The sequence below is a fragment of the Seriola aureovittata genome, chromosome 5 (assembly GCF_021018895.1).
Source record: "Seriola aureovittata isolate HTS-2021-v1 ecotype China chromosome 5, ASM2101889v1, whole genome shotgun sequence".
In the NCBI taxonomy this organism is placed as follows: Eukaryota; Metazoa; Chordata; class Actinopteri; order Carangiformes; family Carangidae; genus Seriola; species Seriola aureovittata.
In genome coordinates, this window is record NC_079368.1 from 14,689,947 (window position 1) to 14,703,009 (window position 13,063).

A 13,063-nucleotide genomic window follows, 5' to 3' on the forward strand; every position below is an offset into this window, starting at 1 on the left:
AGCGACCACATAGCGTGCAGCAATTATTACTGTCATCACATCTTTGCTCGACGAGTAAAAATGACAAGTAATAATTAAACGGCATGTTGAATACAGTGGGTCATATGATGTCTAAAGTGATCATCACATGATCTAATAACAATTGTGTCAAACACTCTGAGGAAAAGAGGAATGCATCTTGCTCAGAAGCAAAAAGGTCATTGATTTTCAGTAGAGGAAAGAATTCCCGTCTATTTTGGCAGATAAAAGTCCTGCACATTAAAGCTGACAGTTCTGTGAGGAGGATGCTGTTATACTCAAGAATGAGTAAGATAAAACTATTTTTTGTATAAAGGCTGTAGTGGAAAATGTTAGTGCAATAGTATTTGTCCTTGTCTTCTTACTGTAACAGGACTATCTAATCCATCATGTGTTCTCATGCAACCTCATTCAACCCTCTTTGTAGCTGATAAACTGTTCCAATCAGAGCTGAACTGTCTTTGACTGAGGTAAAGGAGTATTTCTGTCTGCATTCTTTCCCCCCACATCGGCTTTTGACTGCAGGAGATCTTACAGCTACCTGCTTGTGCATCCTGAAACCAGCAGCTGCCAGCCAGAGGAGGATACTTCCACATCCTTATTTGCTGTTGAATAAAAACCAAAGACAGGCCTGAGTCTTAATCTTTTTAAAGATTTCCACAATAATGGCTTTCTGAGGTTATGCACTTATTGGTCTGCAACAAAGATTAAAAACTCAACAAGCAGAGAGGATGTTAATAATTATGAGAAGCTAGATGGTTTTTGTTTCATGTTTAATTTTACTTCAACAGTACCTTTCCTCTTGACTTCTTTGCCTTATCTTTAACCTTTTATCACAGTCTATTTTATCTTTGCTGACACTGTTCGGTGTACTCAAATTCACAAAACTGATGACAAAATGAACCTGAAATTCTGTATTAGAGTGTGGACAGCACAGGCTGAATTATGGGTGCCTGAGGAAGTTAGTATATTTTACATTAGACCTTGCTGAGCAAATGTAGAGACAGTAAAATACCACATCCACCTTTAGGAACCACTTTTAATGGAACCAACATTTCAGTAAAAAAAAAAAGTTAAAAAAAAAAAACAAAACAAAACAAAAAAACCCAAAAAGGGCAAACTTTAATGTGAAAAATAAAAGGACCAATTGTGTACACAAACATATTTACAACAAAACTGACAAGTGCGGAAGATACAAATATGCACCTCAACAGTAAGGCTTTTCAGAAAATTCAGTGTATAGAACAAAATGCCAACATGAATTCTTTTACTACAAAAACTACTGCACATATTGCTGAGACAGGAAACTGAGAAAGCTTATAGGTGGGTTTTGGTCTGTAGTTAATTGTCACACACGGTAGAAAAGCTGACATGACATAACAACTTAAAGTGCCTTCCAGTCAATGGGAGACTTTCCAGATTTCTCTAGCAGCTCGTTGGCCTTTGAAAAATGCCTGCACCCAAAGAATCCACGATGAGCAGACAAGGGAGAGGGATGCACAGCCTGCAGCACATGGTGGCGTTTCTATAAACGGAGTGAGTGAACATTTAGATATGTGAACGCAATAAAAAGCTTCTGTAAAGTGTGAAAGTGTTTGCATGAAATAAAATGACAGTGCAAACCCACCCTGTTGATAGCAGCTCCTTTCTTCTGAGCATATGACCCCCACAGCATGAAGACGAGGCCCTCCAGGTTGTTGCTGAGCCACTGCACCACGGCGTCAGTGAAGGTCTCCCAGCCTTTGTCTTTGTGCGAGTTGGCCTGGTGCGCTCGGACGGTCAACACAGCGTTGAGCAACAACACCCCTGATGAACGAGGTCACAGATGGAGAGGATGGCAGGTCTGTTAATGACCAACAGCTCTTTTGTTGTGTAACTGTGTGTAAACATTCAACAGACTGCTTTTTAAAAAGTACCTTGTTTGGCCCATTCAGTCAGATCTCCATGTCCAGGGTGCTGGAAGCCTTCAATATCTGACGCCAGTTCTTTATACATGTTCTCCAAACTGGAAATGAACAGAAGCAAGGCTGTGATAAATATGTCAACAGAATGATTCATGAGCACTATCTGATTTTTGAGTTTTTAAGAGAAATAACTAGGTCACAAACAAGAGTTGAAAAAGAGAGACTGAAAAGGCTTTGAACCTGGGTGGAGGATGTACTGGTCTTTTGACACTGAAGCACAGGCCATGGGCTTGGTTAGGGCCATGATACGGATCCTGGCCAAGGATCACCACTTTGACCTGGAGGTAGAGACAGATCTTAAAGTGAGGCGACTGAGACAGTTCATACTACTCTCGTGAAAAAGTCAGCTAATGCACCAAAACCTATTTTATAAAGAAAGGTAATACCCACACAACAGACAATTCTGTGCCACTAAACCCTAAATTTGCTCATGGTAACTCAAATAAAAACAGAAAGAAGGTCGAAACATTTTTCCCAGTCCCAAGCAGCCACTGGTTTCTGGTCATTTGGCACACATTTAAAACTTGCTTGAGGACTATAATCCACCACAGAGAACATAAAAGTCTGCTTTAATTTTTTGTCAATATTGGTATGATGTATTTCAGTGGCCCGCCTTACTTAATAACAATAATGTGACTTTTACCATAAAGGCAGATTGTAATTTTATTTTTTTTTAAGGTTTCTGTTAATACATTTTCACCTAACCATATAGAAATTAATATAAACCCTGCAATTGGTATTTAGTGGTTATGATCTGATTGGTCTCCTGGCTGATCTCTTATTACTTCTGCTGTTGTTGTCACTGCCACATTTTGCAGGGCAAGGTGTGATACAGTGTTTGCAGCCTTGGAAGTTGTGTCATATGTCACAGTGTCAGAGCTATTTCACTTACATCTCTGATGTCACACGTCTGTGTCCAGGTGAAGACATGTTCAGCAGGTGGGTACACAGTGTGGCGTTTCCTCTCTTCAGAAACAAAATTCATCAACTGTGACAGAAATATGAAGTTATTACAAAAGGTTCAAAACCATAAAGAGACACCACGTGCTGTGATGAATTGTCTTCTCACTTGTTTAAAATAAGCCTTCCCAAACTCTGCAGACAGCCCTTTCCTCCAGCTCTCCCCGAAACCTGGAGGTGTATGAGCGGAAGCGAGTTTCTCAAGCGCTGCTCTCTTGTTGCGGGCGATCTTGTCCAGCTGCTCCGGGGACAGAGGGTTAGGAGGAGGACCGGACGGCTTCGACTCCACCGCTGAGGGCTTCGGCTTCTTCTGCACAATTTTAGTGTATTGAGCAAAGTACAGAGCAGGTGAGAAGCGGGCAGCTAGAGGTGCAACAGGCGTCAGAAACCGTCCACAGTGGCGTGCAAACATTCTCGTGCAGTGGAAACTCGGAGAACCACTTTCAATAACAAGCAAAAACACAGTGGTGATTGTGAACGCAGCCTGGATTACGCTGCGCGTGTCGCGGGAAATGATAAATCCGTTTGAAATACTACTGCAAGTACACTGTAAGTGGAGTTTAAATTAAAATAACGTTGTGTTTTAACATTACAAGCTAAGCATGTTGTTAATGTTAGCTACATGAGGCAAAGGGGCACTCACCGGGTCTTTAGCATCCTCCTCGGTTTCATTTAACTCCTTAGAAATCCTTTTTTTCGAGACGGGCGAAAAAAAAGAATGAATAGTTTTCTGTCCAATCATTTTCTTGAAAAACACTTGAGCAGTAAGTTGCAGAAAAGTGATAAAATTCACCAAATACCTAATAAAAAAGCAAACCAGTGGCGGGCTTCTCGGAAAACTAAAACTCCCCGACTGGGATAAAACTATTTGGCGCCAACACAAAGTGACGAAAGCAGAGTCATGATAATGAGCTGAGGGCTGTTCGAGACAAAGTGCTGCTGACTGTTCTCTACTGTTTGTGGTACGTACTGCACCTAGCATTCATCTGAGAGAAAGGTACAGTATACTTGGTGGTTTTTACAGCCATAGACGTATTATTGTCATTATTTCGAAGTCTTTGCTGGTGTTAACACAGTTTAGTAGAGACTGGTCGTTAAATTGAGGAGTCAATTGACAGAAATTAATCGTCATTTATTTTGGTAATCAAGTAATCGTTTGAGTATTTTTTCAAGAAAAAAGCTCATTTTTTTGTCACAGGATCTTAATTGTGAGAATCTGCTGCTCAAGGAAACTGATTTCACTAGTTTTCACTATTCCCTAACATTTTATAAACAAAATAATTAAATGATTATTTAAAGGTCCTTAATTTAACTCAAAAAATTAAAATATTGGAAGAAATACAGTGCAGTAAACAAGTCCACTTCAGGAAGACCCACAAGATGCTTTTTTCACATGTTTTTTCTCCCTAAATATGTGTTACACCCCTCAGAGTGCAACAGAGGATAGGACTGCAATGGAAAGCTTCTTGATTCCGGGACAGAAGAAACGCTCCTGTACCAGTGATGCCCTCACAAGAAGTCCAAGGAAGAAGATTAAACTGGAGAAAGATGAGAGGATGAAGGAAGAGAAGGATGAAGTAGATGAAGATTCAGCTTTAGCAGAGTTCTCTCTTCCTGTTCCCTGGCAAAAAATAGAGGCAGAGGGACTAGACTGTGATTATGCCTTACTCTTCGCCAAAGAAGAAGCAGACCGACTCTTTAAACAGTTGGAGAATGAGGTGGTGTACTCAACAGGTACAGCATCAACCCCTTTTAATTTTTAATTAATTTTTTTCAAAGTTATGACCAGAAGTTGCAGTGCTGCTGAGCAATTGTGGCTGTTTCTGTTCCAGGAGAAGAAGCAAAGGTCCAGGTGTTTGGAAAGGTGTACAGTATACCAAGAAAGCAGGCGACATACGGAGATGCAGGTCTAACCTACACTTATTCTGGGGTGACACGTTCAGCCTGCCCGTGGACTCCAACCTTGGAATCCATTCGAGATGCTGTCACAAAAACCACAGGACAGACGTTCAACTTTGTCTTGGTCAACAGGTGAGAAATTACCGAGTACAAGCTTGTAAAGGTCACAGCTTGATGAATCTCCCTGCTGAAAGTGTTCTTCGATCATGCACCAGGTACAAAGATGGGCAGGATCACATGGGTGAGCATCGTGATGATGAAAAGGAGCTAGATCCCCTCTGTCCCATCGCTTCTGTCTCTCTGGGAGCAGCACGAGACTTCATCTTCAGGCACAGAGATGCTCGGGGAAAACAGAGCTGCAGACAGATTGAACCTGTGAAACTGGAACTCGCTCATGGGAGCCTGCTCCTCATGAACCCACCGACCAACACTTTTTGGTACCACAGCCTTCCTGTGCGCAAGAAAGTCCTACTGCCTCGCATCAACCTCACTTTTAGACGCATCGTACTGGCCAGCAAGAAATGAGAGGTAGCCACGGCCAAGCATGGATTATCCACAGGGGTAAAAAGTCCCTGAGCACATGGACAAGAATCACAAATCTGAAATGTGTTTCTTAATGTAGCAGCTGGATCTGAGCGACTAAATGGCAGAACAGGGTGAAATAAGTGAGGACCAGCAACTCTAGAGAATGAATCCGTGGTTTAACATGAGATAGGCCCAAAGCTCTGACTGACTCAGCTCTAACTTTATCAGGTTATGTTCTGTATGGCAGCTCAGGTGAACAATAAAATAAACTATTATGAACAATTCGATCGTCTTGAAAAAAATTACAGGCTCTCAATGAGTGCAGATCATATAGGCTACATTGAGCCAGAATGCAATGTTGCATGTACTTTGATGGAGCAAAGAAGCAATGGGGCACTGAGTCCTGATTGCAGATGAGGCCTTTAACAGTGTTCATGTGTTGGAAGGAAAGACGTGTACTGTTGTAAAAATGTTACTTGTTTGAATTACAGCCAATGGATTATGTGATTAGCTGAACTGCAGCTTGATATTCGTCAGTCTCAGCTGTGGATTACTATAATTACTATTTAACTCGAGGTCAATTTAACCCCGTCTCAGGGTCTTTACAAGCCGATGGGGTTTGTAAACTCCATCTAAATAAACTTTGTCAGTCTCTGCCTTTGGCACCAAAGACCATTTATCCTTTTAAATGATGTATTTTATTTATTGTTTTTATTATTTATTGTTTATCTCTACAGAGAAAATCTTTGGTTTCTTCTGTGAGGACCTCATGCCTGGTCATCTTACAGAAAATTATTATATTTGGTAGAGATTCAGTGTTTTGGTTGTGAACGCCTCAGAAAAGTGGGTGTTGGATCTTAGTCATGTCTAAATCTAGCAAATAATCATCTTGCTTTAAAAAAATTCAACTCTAAAGTACACAATAGTTTTATATTTTTAATATCTGAAAACAACCACCTTAACAGATTGCACACAAATACACACAATCTCACATAAATATACATTAGTGCAAATCGCAAACATTAACGAGGGGATTTCCACCAGGCCATTTCTCAAAATGTGACTTTAGTTGGTTTGGTCAGAGTGAAATGGCAGTCATCAGTTACAGAGTTAAAAATATTCAGGATAACTTGCTCAAAAAACCTGCAGTCACACCCTGGCTTTGTTAACTGAGAGCACATCTTCACTAATCTGTCACCATGCCAAGCGGCTCTGAAGCATCTCTTCTACAATAAGAAGAGGTCTTATTGTATGTTCACATCAGTTGCAGCAGACGTGGTTCAACGTGTTAAAAATCTCTTCAAGACAACATGGCACTTTAACCTCAACTGTGCAGCTCTGCAAATCATGACAGTTTCAGGATTATTGGAAACATAGAAAAATATCAAATTCAATTGAAACATTATTTCCATCACAGTTAACGTACACTGCTGGGAATGATTAGGCAAATTAGATTAGATTAGACAACAGTGAACCAGAGTTAAGGAATTACCTATTTGACTTTTCATAATACGTAACAAGTAACATCTCCATGAAGTCCTAATCAGCTACTTCTGTTGAGCTGAGTCAACACCTCTGACAGGCTCAACAACAAAAACACTATAAACGTCACACATGAACAATGTATTGCAGAGTTGGAATCCACTACATTGTCATGTGTTCCTGTTTTTTTTTTGCCCTGTAGAAGCTAAAATGTTACATGACAGAAACTGTTAAACGTGTGAAAGATATCCGACTAAGAATCCTGCAGGTCCGTAATCTTTGGGATAAAGAGCGTCCTACTCTGAATCAGAGCAGCAGGCCAAGTGTCCACTCATGGAATTAAACATTATACAATGATCTTCAACATATTGCTGTGATCCATGATGCAAAATTAGCACTAAAATAACTCTAGGATGGCTTTCCCGTCTGGCCTCATTGTCACAAAGTCAGAATCCGCCTGATGGTATTCATGTTGTAACTTGCACATACAGCTGTGACAGTTTGACTGGAAAGCCAGAAGTCCGTCCGGCTTTGAGGTCGTACGCTTCCGGTTACTCCTCTGAACGCAAAGGGAGGTTCAGTCTTCGGACTCTCTCGTAGAACAGCATGTAAGCGTTGGAAGACAGCACCTCGTGCAGGTTGGCTTTTCGCACCGAGTCATCCGAGACCCAGAGCCACTGGGAGCTGAAGGGTGAAGGGCTGCGAGGTGAGGAAGGGCTGCGGCGGTATGTGACGAAATGTCCTGAGTGCATGTCACCGTGATGAACCAGCACAGCTGTGAGCTGGAAAAGGTACTCTGTAGAACTGTAAGGAAAGACACTATGATCAAAAACATATACATATAGGTGTCAAATTAAAGAAAAAACAACACAACTTTCTAGTAAACATAACATAAACCAGCTGTGACAGCCATCCTGCTGTTTCAGGATGCGCCAGAACCAGTGTTGTGTGTTCTGTTAAAAAAAGATCAAATGAAGCCACGACGAACATTAAAAAAAGCCATCACTTTAACAGACAGGTGAAAGCCACAACATTGAATAACTTGATATGCATGAATTCCTTGTATTGTTGCACGGTCATAAACTGCTTTTGTTAAGTTTACCTGTAGTCATATGTGAGGCCGAGCTGTGTGTTCACAACAGGAGAGTGAAGAAATAAAGATGAACAGGTTCCATTAGAAAAAGGGTTGTTGTTGTTGTTGTGATGCTCTGCATCTGGAAAACAAAACCCAACAAATGTATGATGCATGACAAAAAAAAAATGCAACGTGAAGCAGCATGATATTACAGAGTTGACAAATCCAACATACCAGTGCCATTGGCAGTGGGCTTTTCAATGGCATCTTCTGAATTTTCTGCCTTCATGACCTTTGGAGCACACATGGTCCGCTGATTTCTCTGCGTGGAAACATTGTGTTTGTAGCGGTCCATTGATAGATACTCTGTGAACTGCACATGCTCCTGTCTTTTGATGGGTGTTCCTTCACTGGACCACGTCAGTCTTTGTAAATGGATGCAGAGACACTGGGGGAGCTAGAAGAGGGAGGAAAACATCATACACAGAAAGGTTTGGTGAAAAGACAACACAGTACATAAAACGTTAGAAGTTTTGATCTACCTAACAATGTTATCATAAATCATAAATACAAATGACTGTTACCTTTCCCAGTTTAAGCTGTTTAACAAATGTTGTCCTCTGACTTTCCAGAACTTGCCCGTTCACTGTGGTCACTTGTTGAAGCTGAGGAGAAATGATCCAAAACAGAAATTAAACAAAATCAACAAAATTTATCTTTTTAAAGAAACATATGGACAAATTACATTTTTGACAAATATGATTAGCAGAATTTGGCAAGACACTGTTACTGTAGTGAGCGTACCTTTGTGCAGTTTTCACACTCCACTTCTTTGATGGTTTCTGAGGAGATAAAATGCTGAAGACACTGATCAAGAGAGATAGGTCGACCCTGAGGACAAATACAGATCAAATTAGGGCAAACAGAACAACAAAGAGGCATATTAAGTAGTGATAGTACAACAACTTTTAACATGCATGCGTTCCTGATACTGTATTTTGCTTACCCACTGAGGTAAAGGTATGGACAGGGAGAGGCTCTCGAATGAGTCATACCGCACCGGACTCTATAAAAAAGTAAAGCAGTGGTATAAATCACCTCACAAGTCAAGTAACACAAATTAACTCCTTTTTCACTTCACTGGCTGGAAAAAAAACCCAAAAAACTCACTTGCTGTTCGCAGCGCTTGCATGACATGTTGCTCGTTAAACGACCATGAAAAGGATGCTGAAACTTCCAAGGGCTTGGTATTGGATGAAGAGGGGCTGCAAAACAAGAAATGAATACAGTTGGAATATATAATTTTTGTGGTTTGATAATCTATTCTACATAACTCCTTTGTATTCTTACCTCGACTTCTGCAGGTCATAGTTTTCTCATCTTGATCAGGGAGACTCTGGTATAAAATAAACACATATACAAAGAATAACTGGGAGTGCAGTACCAGATTTGTTATTTTTGCCACCTCTACATACAATACTGGCTATGGTTCACAAGCTGGAACAGACACGTGTGCTCTGGAGGGAAGTATTTAGACTATTTTAACCTAAACTCTGCCTCCTACACCTTTTTAAAATCTCATGCAACATGCAAGAGAGATTTTTGTGAAGTTTTAGGGACGATGCAAGTCAGGAGATGATAACTTGCCTCGAGGGACTGCATGTCAAACAAGTGAGTGACTTTAGGTTGACGATCCCGTTCCTCCTCCAGGGAAGATGTAAGGACATGAAAAAGTTCATGTGCATCCTAGATGGGATAAAGCAACACAAACAGACAACTGTTAAGACTTAAATAAAACACAGCACCATATATTATATATAGGAATATAGAAAAATGCCACTCAACAGCATGATGACCAACCTGCTCTTCAAACGAACTGATGTGCCACCGGTAAAGTCTGAGAACATCCAGGAGGCATCCAGCATCAAGTACATCCTCCTCCCCAGGCTCATCACTGGACAGAGCTGCCGGTGTACAAACAGCCTCCATGTCAAAAATACAAATGAACACTGGGTGTCTAATACGCTCTGGTGATGCATCTGACAGAATGATTTTATATACCTTTGAGAAGCTGTAGCAGCGTCATGGACAGTTGGTTGTCTTTGCATGACTGGATTGTAGGCGAACCTGAAAACTTATCCAGCCACCTGATGAAGGACGGACACGCTGCCAAACCCTGAAGCAAAGAGTTCAGGAAGCAGGTGTTGCCCAAGTTCAACAGACCAGGAACCATACCTGACAGAAAACACAAGTCATTGTTAGTTACTGCTTTATAACCAGTGCCGAACATACAATCTGTAGATTAAATTGTCATACCAGGTCTTACCTCTCTTTCTCTTCTTTCTCTCTGTAATTGGGCCCCACAAAACATATACTCCAGCAGCAATAGCAGCAGCTATACCACCAATAACGCCCCAGTTCTTAATCATTTTGTTTCTGAAAAGATCATATATAGGAGAGTCAGGGAGGCATGAGGGTAACAGGTAAATATCAAAACCAGACAATAATGATACTGACATGGGTATGGGTTTTTGTTTATTCACTAAACACTATATTTGATACAAAGTTGATTTTTGGCAGCAAAACCAACATGATATGTAATGAAAGTCAGTAGTGTCTCTTCCATACCCACTTCACACCTTCTCACCACACACAGAGGTGCTGATGAACACTATGGTCATTTTTGAGGCGATAGTTTGTAGTGATGCTGAACTGTATTGTGTTCTACTGAGATATACTGAGTGTATTTTGAATATTTGGTATACCCTCATTGATATAACTACAGTGGAAAAAATGTAAGATACACACCTAAATATAACACAATACAATCGAAGGGCACAAAAATACAGCCTCCAAAATGACGAGAGCTGAATAAACACACTTTTCAACAAAAACTGAACATTATAACTCTTGTATTAGACAGATTTAGATTTAGTCGGGTGTACCTGACAAACTGAGTGTATGTTGTGTTTATGTATTGTTATTTTTTTTATCCTGCGTAGTGTATTTCACTGCAACACCACTGTATCTCACACCAGATCATATTCTTCACACGTTTACAATCTAGCTATAAATTGTCATCATGATTGTCCATACAATAAATTTACTTTGTTGCTCTACACCTTACAAATTTTGCATCGTCTGTCCATCCTGGAAGAGAAAGGCCTCCAGTGTTGCTCTTCCTGAGGTTTCCTCCATTCTTTCCCCATAAAAAGGTTTTTTTTGTTTTTGTTTTTTTAAAGAGTTTTTCCCTTGCCACACAGAGCCTCCTGAGGCATATTTCTGATTTTGGGCTTTATAAATAAAATTATTTGTTCAACTGATTTCATCAACAGTGGTAGTGTAGCACAGCCATCTTTTCCTGTGTGGACAGAGGGGGATGGTAAATGGTTTCGGACGCCTGTTTAGTTTTATAGGAAACCTATTTGGGTCAAAATCAGTATATTTTACATTCTATTTGTTCGGATTGAACTTGTCCTGCTCTTAAAGCACAGACCAAACAACGCGTAGCGTAATGCAAACTAAAGAATTAATTACATGATCCTCCACTGACCCGTGATCCAATTAGTTTATCTGCGTTAAAAAACAACAAAAAAAAAACTCGCACAACTCATCTACTCTACTAGTGGTCCGTTTAGAAAACTTGAAATTGTTATTTAATGTTACGTAGCAACACAGAAGTTATACAATCTATCTAGTAACGACACAAACCCCCACACACAGCTTGTCGATGTGTTCCATGAACTAGCTCAAACCAACATTAGCATACAGCTTAGCTTACCGACAACACCGAGGTCAGGCTGCCCTCGGTGAACTATGTCGCCTCCATAAAGAAATATCCACGATGCTATCTAAAAACACAGTTGAAATATATCATTGCTATGTGTGTCCGTTTGCAGGTTTAGTAAGAGTATCCTAATGTTAAACCTGACTCCGTATCTGTCTGCGCATGTTGCACTTTGGATCCAACGTACGGCGGCGCCGTGACTCGCGTCTCCCCGTGCCCCAGTGCACCTACTAAGCTTTGGTTGTTGTTTTGCCAGGTGGAAGGTTTTACCTGACTACGGGTCCGGTGCCAAGGAACTCCCCAACAAGCTTATCAGAGGTCTCGGGTCTGTACCGCAACATCCTGCTTTCATTGCGGAACTCTCCTCTGTGTACTGAGTGTTTCATGACGGACTCACGGAAGAGCGCGCGGATGTGGTCACAGTATACACTCCGGTGAGCAAAGTGTTTGTTGCGCACATTTCTGCAGTTAAGAGAAACATCTGCAACTGCAAACTTCTCATGCTAATAAAAGAAAAAGTTAAAATCACATCTGTTTTTGCTCTGAATGGCGGGAAGTTTTGCGAGATAGTTTCTAGATTTATAAACAGTATTTGTACTGATTTCTACCAGAATGCCCTGTTTGAAATTTACAAAAATTACAAATAAATAATAAAAAACCCCACTAACATTATTACTAAAAGATCTAAAGCAGATTTTTTTTTTTTGTGGTCCTACTTCATAGACTTGTAGCAGGCGAAGAAACAGTAACCCCAAAAAATTCAAATACTTCAAATATACGATATCAAACGCACTGTACATTTTGGTTCACAGTTACTTAATTCTCATCAAAATTAAACCTTATACACCAAGTTTGGTCTGGCATCTTATTCTTGTTTATTTGTAATGTATTTAATATTTTGTATGTATCTAGGCTTCTTTTATTCTATTTCAATTGATTTTTGTATAAAATCGTTTTTAAATGTAGTTTTAATACATTTCTTCACCTTAAATAATGCACTTTGAACTGCTTCTGTGTTTGAAATGTACTACACAAGTTCCCATACGGTTTAATAGGCTTTCTTTGGTCAATAATTCCAAATCTGATTTATCATCTCAAATCTGATTATGGACAACATACATTTCACCAACGGGACTGGATTGGGGGTGTGAATAGATATAATGCTACAGTCAAATTAAAGTGTCAGATTATCTGGGCTCACCCACTGTATTATGTCCAATCACTGTGTGAGTGTTGACAGGCCATGTGTGGACCACAGCGGTCCTGCAGTCTCAGGTCCTCCAGAGCTCATCTTATCCTGACTCTACTTCTCCGTGTCTCGTGCTTTGACTCGCGCACGGTGGCTTCTCATTG

The 13,063-nt window shown here is 40.4% G+C and overlaps 3 protein-coding genes across 9 annotated transcripts; 1 reads left to right on the plus strand and 2 right to left on the minus strand.

Moving 5' to 3' along the window:
* Positions 1 to 1,039: 1,039 nt before the first annotated feature.
* On the minus strand, positions 1,040 to 3,819 carry unga (uracil DNA glycosylase a). Of its 2 annotated transcripts, XM_056375328.1 has the most exons (7): positions 3,586 to 3,819; positions 3,052 to 3,252; positions 2,875 to 2,970; positions 2,163 to 2,260; positions 1,935 to 2,023; positions 1,646 to 1,824; positions 1,040 to 1,543 (listed from the first exon to the last, which is right to left on the minus strand). In XM_056375328.1, exons 1-7 carry the CDS (start codon positions 3,682 to 3,684, stop codon positions 1,403 to 1,405), a joined length of 903 nt encoding a protein of 300 aa, XP_056231303.1. In that variant the 5' UTR covers positions 3,685 to 3,819; the 3' UTR covers positions 1,040 to 1,402. The 2 variants fall into 2 exon arrangements, with proteins under 2 accessions (XP_056231303.1, XP_056231304.1); XM_056375329.1 differs by lacking the exon at positions 3,586 to 3,819 and having other exon boundaries at positions 3,052 to 3,379.
* On the plus strand, positions 3,157 to 6,036 carry alkbh2 (alkB homolog 2, alpha-ketoglutarate dependent dioxygenase). Of its 3 annotated transcripts, none has more exons than XM_056375333.1 (4): positions 3,157 to 3,290; positions 4,373 to 4,676; positions 4,775 to 4,973; positions 5,057 to 6,036. In XM_056375333.1, the coding sequence occupies exons 2-4, from the start codon at positions 4,397 to 4,399 to the stop codon at positions 5,364 to 5,366; spliced, it is 789 nt and encodes a 262-aa protein (XP_056231308.1). In that variant the 5' UTR covers positions 3,157 to 3,290; positions 4,373 to 4,396; the 3' UTR covers positions 5,367 to 6,036. The 3 variants fall into 3 exon arrangements, with proteins under 3 accessions (XP_056231308.1, XP_056231309.1, XP_056231307.1); XM_056375334.1 differs by lacking the exon at positions 3,157 to 3,290 and adding an exon at positions 3,352 to 3,491; XM_056375332.1 differs by lacking the exon at positions 3,157 to 3,290 and adding an exon at positions 3,889 to 3,939.
* Positions 6,037 to 6,288: 252 nt separating this feature from the next.
* Positions 6,289 to 13,045, minus strand: usp30 (ubiquitin specific peptidase 30). 4 transcript variants are annotated; one of them, XM_056375327.1, is made up of 13 exons: positions 12,912 to 13,045; positions 10,250 to 10,359; positions 9,985 to 10,158; positions 9,784 to 9,887; positions 9,571 to 9,669; positions 9,274 to 9,319; positions 9,094 to 9,188; positions 8,930 to 8,989; positions 8,728 to 8,814; positions 8,508 to 8,588; positions 8,158 to 8,380; positions 7,951 to 8,062; positions 6,289 to 7,652 (listed from the first exon to the last, which is right to left on the minus strand). In XM_056375327.1, exons 2-13 carry the CDS (start codon positions 10,350 to 10,352, stop codon positions 7,400 to 7,402), a joined length of 1,437 nt encoding a protein of 478 aa, XP_056231302.1. In that variant the 5' UTR covers positions 10,353 to 10,359; positions 12,912 to 13,045; the 3' UTR covers positions 6,289 to 7,399. The 4 variants fall into 4 exon arrangements, with proteins under 4 accessions (XP_056231302.1, XP_056231298.1, XP_056231300.1 ...); XM_056375323.1 differs by lacking the exon at positions 12,912 to 13,045 and adding an exon at positions 11,981 to 12,138; XM_056375325.1 differs by lacking the exon at positions 12,912 to 13,045 and adding an exon at positions 11,705 to 11,944.
* Between the last annotated feature and the right edge of the window lie 18 nt (positions 13,046 to 13,063).

What these genes read in the sequence shown, in the direction of transcription:
- usp30 (XM_056375323.1), bottom strand. Translation starts at nt 12,096, where the DNA reads ATGAAACACTCAGTACACAGAGGAGAGTTCCGCAATGAAAGCAGGATG. An exon ending in GGCACCGGACCCGTAGTCAG is followed by an intron (nt 10,360 to 11,980) that starts GTAAAACCTTCC and finishes TGATCTTTTCAG; the next exon opens with AAACAAAATGATTAAGAACT. An exon ending in GAGAAAGAAGAGAAAGAGAG is followed by an intron (nt 10,159 to 10,249) that starts GTAAGACCTGGT and finishes GTTTTCTGTCAG; the next exon opens with GTATGGTTCCTGGTCTGTTG.
- unga (XM_056375329.1), bottom strand. Translation starts at nt 3,354, where the DNA reads ATGTTTGCACGCCACTGTGGACGGTTTCTGACGCCTGTTGCACCTCTA. An exon ending in CCAGTACATCCTCCACCCAG is followed by an intron (nt 2,024 to 2,162) that starts GTTCAAAGCCTT and finishes GTTCATTTCCAG; the next exon opens with TTTGGAGAACATGTATAAAG. An exon ending in AAGGAGCTGCTATCAACAGG is followed by an intron (nt 1,544 to 1,645) that starts GTGGGTTTGCAC and finishes CTCCGTTTATAG; the next exon opens with AAACGCCACCATGTGCTGCA.
- alkbh2 (XM_056375333.1), top strand. Translation starts at nt 4,397, where the DNA reads ATGGAAAGCTTCTTGATTCCGGGACAGAAGAAACGCTCCTGTACCAGT. An exon ending in TGAGGTGGTGTACTCAACAG is followed by an intron (nt 4,677 to 4,774) that starts GTACAGCATCAA and finishes TTTCTGTTCCAG; the next exon opens with GAGAAGAAGCAAAGGTCCAG. An exon ending in AACTTTGTCTTGGTCAACAG is followed by an intron (nt 4,974 to 5,056) that starts GTGAGAAATTAC and finishes ATCATGCACCAG; the next exon opens with GTACAAAGATGGGCAGGATC.